Below are 18689 nucleotides of genomic sequence, written 5' to 3'. Positions count from 1 at the left end.
TTCCAAGCGTCATTATTACGAAGCATAGTTAGGCGACTGAAAAAACTGCCGTGCAGCGACAGCACACAACAATGCAGGTGTTCTTTTCTGTCTTGTGTGGTCGTCGCTGCGCCGCAGTTTTTTTAATCATCCACCAGCTCGCTCCGCAGGCTGTGATTCTATAGTTAAGTGCAATTATGGTTCGCAAAATTTGATATGTATGACTCAGCCAAACAAAAACAGCAGAGCTCCGCAGTTCAGTTCTTTCGGAATTCAACGGCATAAGATTAATTGAAATTGAACCTAAAACATAATAAAAGCTGAGGTAAGGCTAGTGAAGTTGGCAAAAAACACGAAGCTGAGTGAATCGTGTTTGAAGTGTGCGCACCAGCCATTCGGAGGTCGTTGTCGAGGCCTCACAAAAAAGCGGACGTTCCGAAAATATTTCAGAATATTGAGTAATGCCAGGAAAGTGTAAAATGGGCCCCGCTTTCAATCAAAACCAAGATCGCAGCCCTCCGTGACGACGGACGCGAAGTCCTGCCGCTTTCCGATGCGAAATCGCCATTTCCGGGCTTCGTAGGCACCAAATATATAGATAACTTTGTAGTTGGAGGTCGAATTTAGACCCTGAAACTTTCTGGGCAAAAAAGTATTGATCCCAAATATTCCATTTCTGCAAAGCCGAAATTTTCGCCTATTTCGATTATTTGTAGGTGTGCGTCTCCCCTTAATTCAAGAAAGGTTCATACGTCTCCATTCCCTCCTTTTCGTCCTTGCACTGAAGTTCCTGATCGCCTGTATATCTGTATCTGGCAGTGACGGGGGTTTAATTAGTCAAGCCCGCGTTCATTCTCAGCCATTAATATTTCACATAAACACTGCTTGCTGCTACTACTGCTACCCTCAAGCACCACGAAATAGCGAGTTATATGGCGTAAGTAGTTACAACAGTTTCGTGGTAAAACACATCAAGTAGCAAGGGACAGGAAGCAAAGGAGGGGTTCTCGTCTAATATTTCCGCGTGTTCATTAGTTTACATCTATTTGCATTCATCAATCGAGACAGAGACGCATCTGGCTCGGCGTCCAGTGGATGCTCACCGAGGCTCTGGTGCGGGTAGTTGAGGACCCACTCGACCGCAGAGGAGAGGAATCCGTGCACCAGCAGCACGGGTGGCCGCCGGCTCCTGGGCAGAGGCGGAACTCCTGCAACCACCCGGCCGTGGGGGATGCGCTGCAGCGATAGCAGGTAGCTGTCCTCGGTGACGACTGTGAACTCCTGGCAGGAGTAGCCCTTGCTCCGGATGAGGTCCCCCTGCGTGTAACGGTCCATTGCAACTTGTCCGACGCAGCGCAACAGCTAGCGCTTGTCTGCGTCGTTTCCTTTCCGTCCCTCGTGTTTCTTTTGCGCTATTGTTACATCATGAACGTTATCCAACTTGCCCAACTTTCGGCTTTGCAGCTAGAAAAATAAAGTGCAAAATGTTTCCCCATTCTCAGGAACCAATAACTCACAGCGACAATTGTGTGACAGCATGTCGCTTCTTTACCCAACCGCACAGCAACACAAGTTCCCTCTCCTTCTCTCACCACAGACAGCACATTCTCGGGGATGCCCACACCCTGAATATAATTATGTGCAGCCAACAGGTTCAGTACTCTGGTCACTGCTCGTAGCTCCAACGATGTCTCAGTTAACCTCTGATATTTTTTTTAGACCCACCGTTCTGCTTTGCCTGTGCAAGCATGATCGATGACCTAGAGAGACAAAGGAGGTTGGTCGAAAAATTAATATGCAGAAACCTAAGGTAATACTTAACAGCTTCGGAAGGAAAAGAACACTCAACGATTGGCCGCGAAGCACAGGAAGTGGTAAGGGAATACATTTGCTTAGGGCAGGTAGTGTTCGCGAATCCGGATCCCGAGAATGAACTAACTCGAAGAATAAGAAAGGAGTGGAGCGCATATGGCAGGTTCTCTCAGATCATGAATGGGAGTTTACCAGTATACCTGAAGAGAAAAGTATACCACAGCTGTATCTTACCCGTCGTCACCTGCGGGGCAGAAACGTGGAGGCTAACAAAGAGGGTTCAGCTTAAGTTAAGGACAACGCAGCGAGCTATGGAAAGAAAAATGATTGGTGTAACGTTAAGAGATCGGAAGCGGGCAGAGGGCGTCGTTGAACAAAGGCGGGTTCATTGCATCCCGGTCGAAATCAAGCAGCCAAAATGAGCTTGGGCATGGCATGTAATGCGAAGCCATTAGAACCTTTAGTTCTCAAAGGTGCACTGAAGAGGAATTTAAACTCGTCTTTTTGCCGCGGGAACTCGATCTACACGTTCCTAACATTCTTAGAAACTGCGACTTATTGCCCTGTGTGGCCGATTTCCCTAATTAAATCAAATTAACGTCCGGCTCCCGCCTTTTTTTTTAATTCTCCCTCGTACGGTGGGCGGAGTCGACCAACACGTGGAGTGCCCTTTAGCCAGCTCTGTGGAGGCTTTGCTTTCGCTTCATTTTGTTTTTTAGCTTTCCGTGAATAAATAGTTTCATTCGCAGATAATATAGCTGCAAAATAAGCCCGCAGAAATAAAAATACGCGCGGACTATTTGCTTCTACGGACTACTACGTATTACTCCGCCGATGGCAGAGCGGCAAGCCGCCACGGGACTGGGTGAAAGGCACTCCCTGCGTTGGTCGACTCCGCACACCGTACGAGGGAGAATTTAAAAAAAAAGGCGGGAGCCGGACGTTAATTCGATTTAATTAGGGAAATCGGCCACACAGGGCAATAAGTCGAAGTTTCCAAGAATGCTCGGAACGTGTAGATTGAGTTCCCGCGGCAAAAAGACGAGTTCAGATTTCTCTTCAGTGCACCTTTAAGGGTAACGAAGTGGTTCCCAAAAGAAGTCAAGCGTAGCAGGGGGCGGCAGGAAGTTAGGTGGGTGGATGAGATTAAGATGACTGCGGAGATAGGGTGGCTGCAGCTGACACAGGACAAAACTAATTGGAGAGATATGAGGGAGGCCTTTCTCCTGCAGTGGGCGCAGTAAGAATGATCCGCCGTGTATCCTTGGAGTCTGTTTAAGACTACTTGTTCCATGAGTTTCCCTAAACAAGATGTCAGTGAGATGAGCCTTAGGGTTTCGCCTGTTAGCTCCTTGTCTGGTTTAGGGACAAAGATGCTTCTGGCGTGTTTCCTTTCTTGGGGGATTTCACCCTCCTTCCAGAGTTTGTTGATTAGGTCAGTTGGAGCCCTCGCTTACTTGTGGTCTAGATTTATCAGCCTCCTGTTGGTGACGCCGTCGGGTCCCGCGCGTGATGTTGTTTTCAGTTGGCGCGTGGCCCGCCATACTTCCGCCGCGTTGAATTCGTGGTCTCATTCAGAGCGCGGCTCGTTCTTGCACCAGGGAAGTGGGTCGGTGTAGTGCGTGGTGTTTAGGTATCTGTCGTTGAGTTCTTTGATTGATTCTTCTGTAAATTGTCTTCATGGTGGTGTACTATTTGAGCGAGTCTATTGCGTTCAGCCGTTTTTGTATTTGTAGGGTCGAACAAGTTTCGTAGCAGAAGCCACATGATTTCTTATGCAGACTCCTACTCATGCTACCGCATACCAGTTCCGCTGCTTTCTTTCTAGTTAAAACTCATATCCTTCTATTTTCCTTTGTAGCAGTGTTATCCTTTTTCTGACCGTGCGATTGTATTTTTGTTTTTCCACCGCACTTGTAGGCTCGAGTGGGCTGCCCACGGGTGTTTCAATTTGGGGTCGGTCGTGCGTCGCCAGTGTAATTTCTTCTGAACGTTAATGTGGGACCGTTAACACCACGCAAGTAACGACTGAGCCGCACTAAATAAAGCAAAACTGCGCGCAAGACTAGTTCGGGCGGCGGGGCCGCATGCGCAGGGACCTAAAAAAAAAACACTCTCTCTGTGGCTTTCACTTTCACACTGCTCCTTTATTTACTCCAGTCAACTGCACAAATATATAAACACAAAACGCATACAAGAAGGAACAGTGGGGAGGGGAAGCAAGGAGTTCATCCCGAGCGATTCATGGTACTCACGTGTGTGAGTAAAAAATTATGCTTCACGTTGTGTGTCACCACCGGATCCGCCAGACCCGCTCCTTCCTTCCGGAGTCAAAACAGACCGTACGCGCTGCTCTTAAAACCTTCGGAGGATCGCCATGCTTCTTGGGGACTCCAGTGTTGGTGTTATGGTGCTACGTTCGCCAACAGCGGTCGAGTTACGAGGAAGGCTACTACAGGGTCTTTGCGGGCAGCCGTGCTGATATTTTTTTTTTACTGTTTGATATGTAAAGTCACATTAATGCTCACTCTCTTCTAATCTCTCTCTCTCTCTCTATTTCCAAATGGACTACGAACCCTCGCACCAAAACTCACTTCTCCTTCTGAACTAAATGAATATGATTGGAGAAAACTGACTCTCAGTCGTCGAGTCTCGAAAAGCGCACGGAAGGCTCAGTTTCCTGCAGCTCTTGTTCAAAACCATCGCACGGGCGCGACAGTACCGAGCCATGTGAGCGTTTGACTTCACTTCGGTATGTGTAACCACAATTCCATTTGTGAATTTTAAAAACTGGGTTCACCTACACCATTGAAGGTTTCCCCAATTCCGCAGTATAACATTTGGCAATAAACTAAACTTAAATGTTAATTAATTAAGTTACCTAAATGTCTTTTGGCAATCAATATATCTGCAGATTACCCGACGGCACCCTTCTTTTCTTTTCTTTCTATTAACGCTTTTGCTATCGTTAAAAACGACCCGAATGGTTTTCTATGGCAGTCTTAACTGTTGGATTCGATTGATGGAAACACTTTGAAAGAAAGATTTTGCTACATATCAGAAGAACGGACCATTACCTTCAACATTTCCTCAACAGTGTCTTACAATTTTTCAATTTTCAAAATTTTTGTCCTTGAGTATTGGACATGAATACAATAACGGCAACTCGAGTGCTCATAATAAATACATGAAACGCTCCTATGCTGCCGCTGTTGCTATATGCGTATGGTTTTATATTTTTGCTATCTAAGAATCTCATTTGTGCGCCCCTAATAGCGGCTGCATCACCGAAACGTGAGGTGAGATGTTAATCGCCAAACTGTATGTTTCGAGCCGCTTTAGACACTGGCTAATCCATCATAATCATCCCACCTGTCCCCATCAACAATGATTATGATAATAATCATCGCTATCATCACCACCATTACCACCAGCCTAATGATAACCATCATCGCTGGCGGCTCGCAAAGGAGACTGCACGTGGCAGCGCGCATTATAAGCTGCAGGCAATGATCCACGGCGCGTTGACTTCTTTTTTTTCCTGCCCTCATCCAGGGTTGCCAGATTGGGCTATTAATAGCCAAATTGGGCTACTTTTTGTCCCAGTTGGCGTCAGAAATTTCGTTTTGGCTATGTGGCTACTTTTGGGCTACATCTTTTTTATGCGTGAAAAAAAAAGTTAAATTCGTTATAATGTGCTCTGTTACAATTATACAGTGACAGAAATAAAAGGCATGCTGGAATCAAAATGCAGGCTATAGCAGGTTAAAGAAATTGAGCGTGTCTCCTACAAAGTAACAATTTGTAAACGCTCTGTTCGAGAAAACCTACGTGTTTCAGGCGGTCAAGGATCATGGCCTTTCGATGAGTGGACACTACGTGAAAGTTAAAGCATAAAATTGCATTGCCTTAAAGCATAAAATTGAAATGTGAGGGTGCGTAAGTATACAGTAAGGTATTTTCACTGTCGATGTGTCTAACCTGCGCGCGAACATTTAAAAGGTGAAAGATTCCTAAACTAGAGCTGCGATTGCGTTATATAGCGCCGCCGTTCTTTTCCGCGTGCAGACTGGCTGTTGTCACCCGCCTCAGGTGATATGGCCTACTGCCGCGCCTGCAAAGTGGAACTGCGACCCCATCTTTAGGACCTGTTTAGCGCACCTGGTTAGCCGCACTGGTTAGCGCGCATGACGGGTACAAAACGTAACAACGCAAAGAACACGCCGTGCGCACCCCCTCAGACATCATATGCGGGAAAGAAATCTAATATGTAAATATTCCTCTTTAAAATTAATTCAATATGCTTAAGAAATGTCGTCACAAAAAGAAATATTTTTGGCTACTTTTGGGCTACGCAAAAATTTCGCTTTTGGCTACGTTTGGGCTACTACGGAGGCCAATTTGGCTACCTGAGGTCAGAGCCATCTGGCAACCCTGCCCTCATCTTCATCTCCCTTCAGCCGGTTGTACGCGCCGCGAGCGCTTAAACGTTCCTACGGGCATGCGCCATCTATTAAGTGAATTATCTGCAGCTTTTTACATGCATAATGCTGAAGAGGAGATCATGTGATAGCGAATAGATCTTAGAGTTTTCAATTAAGTGCCTCTCCCTCCGTCCACTCGCTGGCAGTGCCCTTCCCACCTTCCTACATGCCACATGTTCAGATGCCCAATCATAGATGCAGTCGCTGGGCGCTTTTTCGTAGCCTATTCGTTCATTCTGTCGAAACCCTTAGATAAAAGCGCAGTCACAAGGCGACGTACTCGTACACAGGGAGTAGGAAAGGAAGCGTCAAGCGCAGCAAACACAGGGACGTAAGAAAGATGACGGACGAGCTCTTTCTTGCTGTGCTCGCTGTATTTGCCGCGCTTTAGTTTTACTATGGATTACCAACTAGCACTCGACCCGCACCTTGCTGACTAGAAAAGGACGCTTGTTCCAACAGTCACGAATATTTGGCAGTTCAAATCGTTCACCAGAGCCTAATACATTACTTCCAGCAGTACGTGTAATTGCACACACACACACAACACATGCGCAAGAAAAGAGACACGGGTGTGTAGGCGCAAACTTAAACTGAGGCAAGTCCGAGAAACCGATTTCGAAACACCAACTTGGCCAAAATGCAATGATTCACATACCTTATTTCCCAATAGGCGTACTTGCCATGGAAACTACTTCTGACCAATCCTGGATTTACTGTGGTGGAACTTCTGTATTAGAGGCAAGGAAGCGGTGCTGAAACTCGCTGGCTTTCTGAATAGTAAAATGAAATGGAATGAAAATTGGTTCTGGGGTAAAGAAATGGCGCAGTATCTGTTTCACATGTCTCGGTGGACACCTGAACAGCGCCGTAAGGGAAGGGAGGAAGGAGGGACTGAAAGAAAAGCAGGAAGAGGTGCCGTAGTGCAGGTCTCCGGAATAATTTAGACCACCTGGGAATCATTAACGTGCACTGACATCGCACAGCACACGGGCGCCTTTTGCGGTTCGCCTCCATCGAAACGCTGCCGCCGCGGTCGGGTTCGAACCGGGTACTCCGGCTGAGTAGCCGAGCGCCCTAACCACTGAGCCATCGCGGCGGGTTTCTGAACAGTGCTAATCCTTCCTTATCGCCGGCGCGTGGACTAATTAAGCTCGCCACGCGGTTTCAGTTATTGCGCCTTCTAACAGCGCGACTGATTTCCCTGCAAAAGGTCCTACTCACGCGTGCGTAACTCTGCCATGTTCAAGAATCTTCGTGACGATGCTTGCAGATTGCACAACGAGGTTTTCATTGTTCCTCACCACTCGCTACCTTTCAGTCCTTTCAACTCTCATTCCCTGCGATCATTATAGCTATCGCTGCCACTGAGTTCCTTCCTTTTGCTCGAAGCTCGAACCACTATATAGAGAAAATTCAGTCCTGTGCTCCGCCGCTCTAAACCGCATGTCTCGCTACCCTGAAAATCTCGCATCTATTCATTCCGAAAATTGAAACAAGTTATTGCATTCGCTTACGCTGGCTACTAGTAAAATCTAAGGCAGTGAAAAAGTATATGTCTAGTTCTTTTTTTTTTTCGCTTGCATAACGCGTGCTCCTGTTGTTCCTAACAAAGGCCCGCAGAAATGCGCCAGGGTGCTCCAATTCTCAAACGCTTGGTGAATTTTTTGCTCCCGCCTGAGAAATCGGCCTTTCAAGGCGTTGCGAGACTACTGTGTCTGCTTCATGACAACTCCGCGTGTGAACAAGAATGACTAGTTAAGCGTTACAATCGTCTTGTTCGAGCTGTATAAAAAATGGCGATCGTGCTTGACTTCACGGCGTTGCTAACTGTGCTCAAGAATTTAAAATTCCATTCGCGAATTTCAAACGCATATATTTCTGTTTATACCTTGTTTATGATGTGGCTTTCGACAGAGAGTAATCATGCTTCTAAGCTCGCAGACTGAGTCATGCCACCGGGAGAAGAAAATGCCGCCAAGACATGATATTTCCTCGCACACCAGAAAATGAATCATTAGAAAACAAGGGCTGTTCAAGGAAAGTCAGATCCTTAACTCCTCTTTTAACTAATCAAGGGCGGAATATTATATAAAGATAAAAAATACATTTAAGTTCATAGTTTCTCAGCTCAACGGCACACGGGCAAAGAAGGGAAGGAGGAAGAAACACGGCGCTGACTGACAACTGCTTATTTAGCGATGCACACGCAAGTTAAATGCGCTCAGACCAGTGAAGGCGCACACCCTACAAGGAAAAAGGAACGCATCACACCTTTATCCCAAAAATCGTGAAAGAAACGTCTTTTCTGCGTTATATAATACAACTGGATCATCGCTATAGCGCATTGGGAAAAAGCTTCTTTTTATATAAGACTCCTCTATTCGCTCATAATTAAACTGCGCGAAAAAAACACGGACAGAGATAGAAAACGCGTACACACATAGAGCGCAGAACTTCAAACTTTTATTCGAAAAACGCTTCGAGCATTACCTTTTATACGCTCTAAACAACCACCACATGACACAGCAGGGATCAAAATAGAGAAGTAATGACACTTACGGACTCGCCAGATCATCAATCTAAACTATACCAATGTGTACAAGCTTACGCACCATTGATATCTTGATAAAAGGATAAAAGGAGACAGGAAGATAAAGATTCTGAAAGTGAAGATAATACCAATACCACGATTGAGGGCATCAACAAAATGCTGTATTACTAGCGAAACTTACTGAGCAAAATGGGATGAGACGCGGAACCAACAGTAAAAACAGTAAACGATGAAGGTGCAAAGCCACTGAAAAACGTAAGCTGAAATAACTAAGAACTAAGGAAAAACAACGAGGCTAAAACTGTGAAACTTAGAGTGAAAGATGGAGACAACCGTAAACAAAGGTGAAGGCGACGCAAGAAAAGAAAAGGCAAAAACCAGGCTAAAATTTATGAAGGATGGAAAAAACAATTAAAAAGAGTACAGGAGCGGGTTAAAATGGACAGTTTAAAGCGTTCCTTTTTAAAAACGAGATTTCTTTATCAGAAAGCATAATGGACGGTGTGCTCACGGTGTACTCCTCTATTGTTTGACCTGTGGTCTCCAATCTGCTTCTGCTAAGAATATTCACGCTTGAAAACCTCGATGTAGAGTCCTTGCAAGCACCGCAGTGCTCGACAAGTTTCGCACCTTCCCCATTCCTTAGGTTTCTTGCGTGCTCCCTGAGCCGGTCGTTGACGCAACGCCCTGTCTGCCCGATGTACGACCTTCCACATGTCAAGGGGATTTCGTGCACCACGCCAGTGGAGTGGCGTACTGCAATAAACATGCACAAAAACCTCCCATGGCCTCAAAAAGGAGGTGAACGGGCACAATATGCTATTTGTTTTTTCGGCCCCTCGGAACCTCGGCCAGTTGGGTCGACGCATCACCGGTGACGAGAAAAAACTGGGCTCACGGGGACCATTTTATGGAATGCCACTGGCGTGGTGCATTAAATCTCCTTGACGTGAGGAAAGTCGTATATCGGGCAGACAGGGCGTTGCGTCAACGACCGGCTCAGGGAGCACGCAACAGTCGTGAAGAAGGGAAGGTGCCAGACTTGTCGAACACTGCGGTGCTTGCAAGGACTCTACATCGAGGTTTTCAAGCGTGAATATTCTTACTAGAAGCACATTGCAGAACACACGTGAAACGATGTAGTCGTATTATATCAAAGGCCCCGCCGCGATGGCTCAGTGATTACGGCGCTCGGTTGCTGGCCCGAAAGACGCAGGTTCGATCCCGACCGCGGCGGTTGAATTTCAATGGAGGAGAAGTTCTAGAGGCCCGTGTACTGCGCGATCTCAGTGCACGCTAAAGAACCCCAGGTGGTCGAAATTTCCAGAGCCCTCCACTACGGCGTCTCTCATAGCCTGAGTCGCTTTAGGACGTTAAACCCCATAAAGCAAACTATATAGAAAAAAGCTTGTGCTCAATGCGTTAGCGATACTCCAGTTGTATTATATAACGCAGAAAAGAAAAAGAAAGTGAAAATTAATTTTTGAGAAAACAAAATAGCGCAGTAATTGTCTCACATCTCGGTGGACACCCGAACCGCGCCGTACTTGTGTAAACATACCGAAAATGTACGTACTCTCCAGCCGTCGTGAACACTTTCTCGCTTCGTTATAATTTTTCATATCTATTTCTTTGTGATTTTTATATGTTTAATAATTTATTTCACCCTAACACTTTTGTTTTGCAGGGGTATTTAGGCATAAATTTTTATCTTCATACCCGGTTTTCATTTGTCCTAGAAACAGCCCCAGTGCAAAGTTACGAAAAGCAGCTGATGCTGTTCTTTCTTCGTAAGCTGTAAGTCTGAGTTTATTCCGGTGGTTTAATTTTATCAGTGCGCTTCAGCACGACTGTACCAGCGGCATTAAATGCGGCGCAACAGCGCATATTCATCGAGAAACTTTGTGTGATCATTTTAAACACATACACAAGATTATAAAGAAACCTTAACTAGCAGGCAACGGTTGCTGTCTGGATGCTTGAGACTAATCCTGTTTTCCGGGAGTCTATTCATAGCGCACTCAACCTCCAGAACGGCGACAGTACTTTCTCAGACTGAATTGAATGCATCAAACACCCTACTGTTCAGTTAAATTTTGATTTGCAGTAGCATTGACCGTAGCTGAAAAATCACGGAACTTTCTCTTCCCTGTTCCTTCAATGTGATGAATTGCCGCCTATTTACTGAGCATATCAGGCGTGCTTCAGACCACCAAATTTTGCTAAGTTCACAGTTGGCATGCTCCTTCGTAGATCGTCAGAGGCAGACTTGATAATTCAGCTCGCTTCTCACAGTGCTTAAGTTTGCTGTTTTCGAGATTAGCCTTCAAATGCACATGTAACAGGATCTCACGTAACTTATTGCTGTTGGTAATGTCAGTTTGCTTTCTACTGTAAGCTGTAATTTCTCAATCTCGCACCAGCTTTCATTTCTACAAATATTCCTATTTTCCTAGAACTATTACCAAAAAAGTCAGGGGGCACTTTGACTGTCTAAAGTGGGTAGAGGCGGAAGCGTTTTCCGCATCACCTTCGCTGTTTCTGTGGCACTGGTGGCGTCACATATATTTGAGTACTAATTACTAAGTGATGGCAAATTACTAATTAATTGCTAATTACTGATTAATGCCTGAATACTAATTAACTGCTACTTAATGACGCTTAAGCTTCGCCTCTAGGAGTGGAACGCGACAGCGCGTTGTAGCGCTGCCAGGGAGTCCACGGAACGCCACCACCCGTTCGGCGCGATGCCTTGCCCTTTGAACGCAACGCTTTTTGAGGAAAGGAAATGGCGCAGTAATTCTCTGTCATCTCGGTGGACACCTGAACCGCACCGTAGAGGAAGGGAGGTGGGAGTGAAAGAAGATAAAGAGGAGCCGTAATGAAGAAAATGAAAATTGTATTTGAGGAAAGGAAATTACGCAGTAACTGTCTCACATATCTCGGTGGACACCCGTCAAAATTCGGGGGGCCACTTTTTTGACCTAAAGTGTGATCACTGATGTGTGGTTAAGATGTTAAGCTTCGCCCCTAAGAGTGGAACGCGACAGCGTCTTGCAACGCTGCCAAGGAGTCCATAGAACGTCATCGCCCATTCGGTTCTACGCCTCGCTCGTCGGTAAATTGGTTTTTGAGGAAAGGAAATGTATGTCTCTCATTTGTCAGTGGACACCTAAACCTCGCCGGAAGGGAATGGAGGAGGATGAGAGTGAGTGAAGACACCGTATTCACTAGACGCGCCTTAGTACATTCCAAACCACCGAGCTGGCATGGCGGAGTGGATAGCGTGCTCGTCTCTCACGCCGAAGACCGGGGTTCGATTCCTGAGCTCGACCAATTTCTTAATCGCTTTTATTTATTTATATGTCCTAGTAAAGCTAATTAAGCTAATTTGGTAATTAAGCAATTAACTAAGCTCAGTCCCACTTACTTAGAGCATCACTATACGATCCCTTCAATTGGTTGTATGGTTACTAGCCAAAGTGCAATTGGCCCCGTTTGAAATTCGCGCACTGTGACGTCACGACCGTTTCCACCAATTGAAAAGCGTGACATTTTCTGTCGACAACTGCTGCTTACAACGATGAGACATTAAAGGCTTCCGCCTTAATAGAACAACCTTGCTGGTCATATAGTAGAACAGAATTATTAAGGCGGAAGCCTTTAATGTCTCATCGTTGTAAGCAGCAGTTGTCGACAGAAAATGTCACGCTTTTCAATTGGTGGAAACGGTCGTGACGTCACAGTGCGCGAATTTCAAACGGGGCCAATTGCACTTTGGCTAGTAACCATACAACCAATTGAAGGGATCGTATAGTGATGCTCCAAGTAAGTGAGACTGAGCTTAGTTAATTGCTTAATTACCCAATTAGCCTAATTATCTTTACTAGTCAGGCCATATAAATAAATAAAAGCGATTAAGAAATTGGTCGAGCTCAGGAATAGAACCCCGGTCTTCGGCGTGAGAGACGAGCACGCTATCCACTTCGCCATGCCAGCTCGATGGTTTGGAATGAACAAAGGCGCGTCTAGTGAATACGGTGTCTTCACTCACTCTCATCCTCCTCCATTCCCTTCCGCCGAGGTTTAGGTGTCCATAGACAAATGAGAGACAGATACATTTCCTTTCCTCAAAAAACAAGTTACCGACGAGCGAGGCGTAGAACCGAATGGGCGATAGCGTTCTATGGGCTCCTTGGCAGAGTTGCAAGACGCTGTCGCGTTCCACTCTTAGGGGCGAAGCTTAACATCTTAACCACACATCAATGACCACAATTTAAGTAAAAAAAGTGCCCCCTGAATTTTGACGGGTGTCCACCGAGATATGTGAGACAGTTACTGCGTAATTTCCTTTCCTCAAATACAATTTTCATTTTCTTCATTACGGCTCCTCTTTATCTATCTTCTTTCACTCCCACCTCCCTTCCTCTACGGTGCGGCTCAGGTGTCCACCGAGATGACAGAGAATTACTGCGCCATTTCCTTTCCTCAAAAAGCGTTGCGTTCAAAGGGCAAGGCATCGCGCCGAACGGGTGGTGGCGTTCCGTGGACTCCCTGGCAGCGCTACAACGCGCTGTCGCGTTCCACTCCTAAAGACGAAGCTTAAGCGTCATTAATTAGCAGGTAATTAGTATTCAGGCATTGATCAGCAATTAACAATTAATTAGTGATTTGCCATCACTTAGTAATTAGTACTCAAATATATGTGACGCCACCAGTGCCACAGAAACAGCGAAGGTGGTGCGGAAAACGCTTCCGCCTCTACCCACTTTAGACAGTCAAAGTGCCCCCTGATTTTTTGTCCCATTCTGAGGCGCTGCTGCAACAATAACGAACTTTTGAGTGTTCGTTTCCTCAGTAATTTGTGCTGATTTACTCAAAGTGCTTGACATTATACCTCTTATATGCTTGGCTTTATGACTGCAGTGTATGTATTCTAATGTTGTGAAACGATACAGTACAGTGTCATGTAGTAATTTCGCTGCTGGTGACGCCTTCTCTGCTGTATATTTTTTTCCTGTTTGTCCTTTGGTGTTACACAAATTACGTACCCACCTGCGATGGTCTTGTTGTTCAACAGAGTGGTTTCTTGGGCGAGTTGGTTTACCATATTGAAATATACCTGCGCTTAAAAGACACGGACTGAAAGAAAGAGACACACACACAAAGCGCTGGACTTACAACTGAATTTTTATTCGGGAAACACTGCTCTTTATGCACACCAGCAGCTGATAAAAATGGAAGATGGTAACACCCGGATGATAAAAATTGACAACTGTCTCGTCACATGTCCAGTCCTACCTTCCCTTTTGTAAAAATGCCCTTTCCTTTGATAGTAGTGAAAGGGACGTGCTACTCACACATGCAACCCCACTGTCCGCTATGCTCATGGCTTCAATTATTTCACGCGCCGTTTGGTCACGGTTCCTGCTTACTATCTTCGTCTCGTTATAGGAAGGTTATCCGGATCAGGTTTTGGTGTCGGTGGCAAAAAGCATGCTCAAGAAATTTGGCAAAAAGGGTACGGTGCCTAGCAAGGAGGGAGCAAAACAAAAGGAGAAAACGGTGGTGATTCCGTACATTCATGGGGTGTCCCATAATCTTAAAAGAATTGCTTCGAAGGTAAAAACTAGGGTCGTTTTTTCAGCCCCAGACAAATTGGAAAACTTATGCAAAATAGTAACGTACCCGGAGAGAAAAGCTAAGGGGTGTAAAAAGAAACACCAAGTCCCCATGGTCGCATGCGCAGAAGGTGTGGTGTACAGGTTGCCGCTTACATGTGGCAAAGCATATGTAGGCCAAACGGGGCGATGTTTGAACGAGCGGCTCCGTGAACATCGGAAGAACATGGAACGAAAGGGCGATAGGAATTTGGTTGTTCACTGTCAAGAGTGTAAATGTGTACCTTCCTATAACGAGACGAAGATAGTAAGCAGGAACCGTGACCAAACGGCGCGTGAAATAATTGAAGCCATGAGCATAGCGGACAGTGGGGTTGCATGTGTGAGTAGCACGTCCCTTTCACTACTATCAAAGGAAAGGGCATTTTTACAAAAGGGAAGGTAGGACTGGACATGTGACGAGACAGTTGTCAATTTTTATCATCCGGGTGTTACCATCTTCCATTTTTTATCAGCTGCTGGTGTGCATAAAGAGCAGTGTTTCCCGAATAAAAATTCAGTTGTAAGTCCAGCGCTTTCTGTGTGTGTCTCTTTCTTTCAGTCCGTGTCTTTTAAGCGCAGGTATATTTCAATTGTTGTTCAAAACCGCAGTATTTATAAATAAATAAATTTAATTATTGGCATCGTTTCCGAGCGCTCTCGACCCGTATTACACTACATGTGCACTAATAAGCGGTACGTAATACCCCTCATTCAATTAAGGTATTTCAACAAAATTCAGTTCAAACGATATCAGATTTAATGAACTCGCTCGAACCTCATGCAGTACTCACCATAAAGTCTCCCTGTTGTCAGTACCGCAACGCAGCGCGTATCGGTGGCAATAATTCTAATAAAACTTCACTCACCGGTGTTCGAAAAGCATCCGGTTGAAGCGGCTGGAAGACGAAGACGCACCACACACATCTGAGGAGGCACAAGCACAGCGTCCAGAGCATCCAAGTCCGTGCCACAAGTCCGGCACGCATCGAGACAGGAGCGATACATCGGCGTCCATCCCTCAGCATCTTGACCGTTAAGCGAACTGGACCCCGTAAACGCGCTCGGTAAACGCGCGCCGAAGTCGGCCGTGCGCATCCGAAAGCGAGCCCGGTATCTGCTCCTTGCGCGTCCAGACAAAACACTTGGGATGCCTAGAATACGAGGCAGGGATGCTCTCTTTCTCTCTCTCTTTCTTTCTCTCTCTCCTTCCTCCTTTTCTTCTCTCTTGTATTCGTTCTCTCAGGGTTAATGTCTCTGAAAGCTGCGGGCGATAGCGTGCCATTCTGTAAGCTCCCTACGGCGTGGCGGGCAGAGCATAATTTCCCAAGCAATTGGGAAGCGCGTTGCGCGAGCGTTGGTAAAAAGAGAGAAAGAGAACATCAGGTGCACTGAATTAGCAGTGCGGAGGATGTACAGAGTGGGAAGGAGGAGGGAGGAGGGATTACCACTTACGGCGAGTCCGAGATGAAGCGATACGTGTCCTGACCGGCCACCGGCGCCGATAACCCGGTTTTGGTTGGACGCCGTTTATGTCGTTGTTTCGTTTCGTTCCGGCGCGCACGAAAGGATGATGCGAACGGGGCTGCGCATAGGCGGGAAAATCGGGGCTGTGTATCCTCCTCAACTCTGCGTGCACCGTTCGCACGCGTTTAAGCGTTCCTGGGATGTCTGACGCCTTCTCCTAATTAGCATTTACAGCGGCGGCTGCGACACCTCCTCTCCCGACTATTGCGGTTTGCTTTCCACTGTTTTTTTTCTCTGTTTAGTTAAAGCGGCCATGAAACAGCGTTTAGTGTAGGTAGCTGCCCCTTTGTGTACACCTGAGGCGGTGCCTGTTCACTTTTTGGCTCTGCTAGAGCGAAGGCAAGAGTGTAGAACGCACTCGGTGATTGGCCAATCGCGCGTTATCTTCATCGCGCGTACTTTTATTGCCGCCTGTACTGCGCGCTCTCAGCCGCATGCTCCTCATCTCACGTGCTCAACAGTCGGCCAATGGTAGTGCACTATTTTCACTGACGTAATGAGCAGCTTCCTGCGAATGGGACCAGTCGGGGCTCAGTTGCTGTTATAAAAAAAAAAAGACTAAAGAGAAAGCCATGGTGTCCGTCCAGTTTTTTTTTTCTTAAATAAGTCGAGATGTACGTAATGTGCTGTCTCGTTGAACGGTGATGAAAATTCTGCCATTCATTTTTTTATTCATTGACGTTAGTCACGTTACTATTTCTTCTGATTTGAAACAGCGCATAAGACGGGACACAAGCCAGCATAGGTGGTATGTCCTTCCTTGTGTCCCGCCCTTCGCGCTGTTTCAAATATGAACGTCAACCAACAAACCCAATTCACTTATGCTATTTCTTCTGCTATAAGAATTTTGAGTACTGTGTACAACGTACAATATTTATTTTTCTTTCTCTTGTCTTCTATTTCGATGCAAACCTACACCTAATCGGCGGCCTACTCGGATAATCACTCCATGGGCCCGGCGGACGAGACAAGTACTTTCGAAACTTTTCATGTCCGCATTTTTTTTTCATTGTTACAACATGAGTTTGGCGGCTCTTATTTTATATGTAATTCAGCACGGTTAGTCTGCTTATTTATTGAGAGGTGCGTAGCCAACCGTAAGGAATATTCATATTAGTTTATAGAATTTCGAAATCGCAGTTAGCCTCGGAGCTGTCGCCCATGTCTACATGCACCAAAATACACGGGCTTGCGAAAAGCTTGCAGGCAAAGCAACCGCTCCGGTCCACGTAACACTTCAAAATAGCCCAAATGTGTTGGGCCACAGCAGCGAAGGTAAACGCATTTTCGAAACCCTGACGACTGACATAGATATTATTTAAGGTGCGCTACACGACCCTCAATAAATAAGGAGGCTAACAGTAATTTTAAAACTTAACTAGTCTATATTCATTAACCAGCATTCTAGATAACACTTCTAGCTGTATTCTGATGCGCTACATCGCTGACACTGCAATGGCGAAAAAGGCGTACTTCTAACTCAAAAAGCCTCTTTTTAAATATTGCGGAACATCTTACCTGAAACACCGGGTATATCGTTTCTTCATTGGTATCTCGGACTGTTTTGCGGCGTTGGCGAGCTTTTGGGTAAGTTAGGGAACAAAAATGGGGCCCACTAAAGTTTTGCACATTTTCTACAAAACCTGAACGTACGTGAAAAACAATGCTGTTTTTTTTTCATCTTTGGCTGCCGATTTGCACACACTTGCTGACCAAGAACAATAAAACGGGGAGTTGAGCTAGTTGGTACATACTGCTGGGAAAAAACAGCGCTGAGACGAGGGACAAAGAAGGAAGAGGACAACAGGACCGGCGCTGACTATCAACTGAAAGCTTTATTAGAAACAACACGCAATATATGCTCCATCGACAACCCAGAGCACATAGCAACACCAAAAGCTATAGTGATATATCAGTCATCGGAATCAAGGTGCATTAGTTCACAGTCATGAACTGTTACAGAGGTGTTGCTCACGCACAAGTCACTGTTTCAAGAACAAATATCAGAGAAATAAATGGATGGCAAGTTTTATTGATTTTAAAATCGTAAGTGTCCACGAAGTAAACTTTCCTGTTAAAAAATATTTTTTCGTTGTTACAGCATTCGTTACATAGTCAAGGGTCAGTTCGTGCATTTCCCCGCACACCAAGTGGTCGCAATGTTGTGCCATTTTGCGGAAGCACAAAGCACTGCGCCCGCAAGTACCTCTGGGACGACATTGCGGTGGTATGATTCCTAGCTTCTCGGCTTCTACTTGCCTCTAATCCGCTCGACGAGGGCGCAGATTCGTGCGACGCTCCGACTGACGGGTCGCTTCTGTTTTGTTGCGGCACAGACTCCGTGCGCTTCGCGTTCCTTCGTCCCAGACTGGGTCGTCGTGGCGCATAAGCTCTTGGCCATCAGGTGGGGTTGACCTGCTACGTTAAGAGGCGCTCAAGTCCTTCCCGCTTGTCTAATAAAATTTATTGTTCGTCTGTCTTCGTCCCAGGGAGAAAATGGACGCGACGATAACGGCAATGTAAAGAGATATTAGGCGACAACAAGTGCAGAACTGCAATGTATTAAGGTTAGGTTTAGGTTTATGAGGTTTAAACGGATACTGATGAGACATTAAGGTTGGCGTGTATTGATAGGGTACTACCACCAAACCCCAAAAAGACCACTCTCAGTGA

At 45.9% G+C, this 18689-nt stretch overlaps 1 protein-coding gene across 1 annotated transcript in view; it reads right to left on the bottom strand.

The window, feature by feature from the left end:
- LOC149327197 (lipase member K-like) overlaps window positions 1–15930 on the bottom strand; it is a 49679-nt gene extending 33749 nt beyond the window's left edge. The window contains exons 1-2 of the mRNA XM_089564080.1: window positions 15359–15930; window positions 1083–1296 (exon numbers count right to left, since the gene is read on the bottom strand). Of these exons, the coding sequence (XP_089420206.1) occupies window positions 1083–1296; window positions 15359–15517 (373 nt within the window). The 5' untranslated portion in view covers window positions 15518–15930. The remainder of the gene's footprint in view (window positions 1–1082; window positions 1297–15358) is intronic.
- Between the last annotated feature and the right edge of the window lie 2759 nt (window positions 15931–18689).

This window comes from Amblyomma mixtum, chromosome 10 (genome assembly GCF_055824585.1).
Source record: "Amblyomma mixtum isolate Tamu chromosome 10, ASM5582458v1, whole genome shotgun sequence".
Classification (NCBI taxonomy): Eukaryota; Metazoa; Arthropoda; class Arachnida; order Ixodida; family Ixodidae; genus Amblyomma; species Amblyomma mixtum.
Note: the sequence above shows the minus strand (reverse complement) of the source record. Positions and strands in the feature narration are given on the sequence as shown.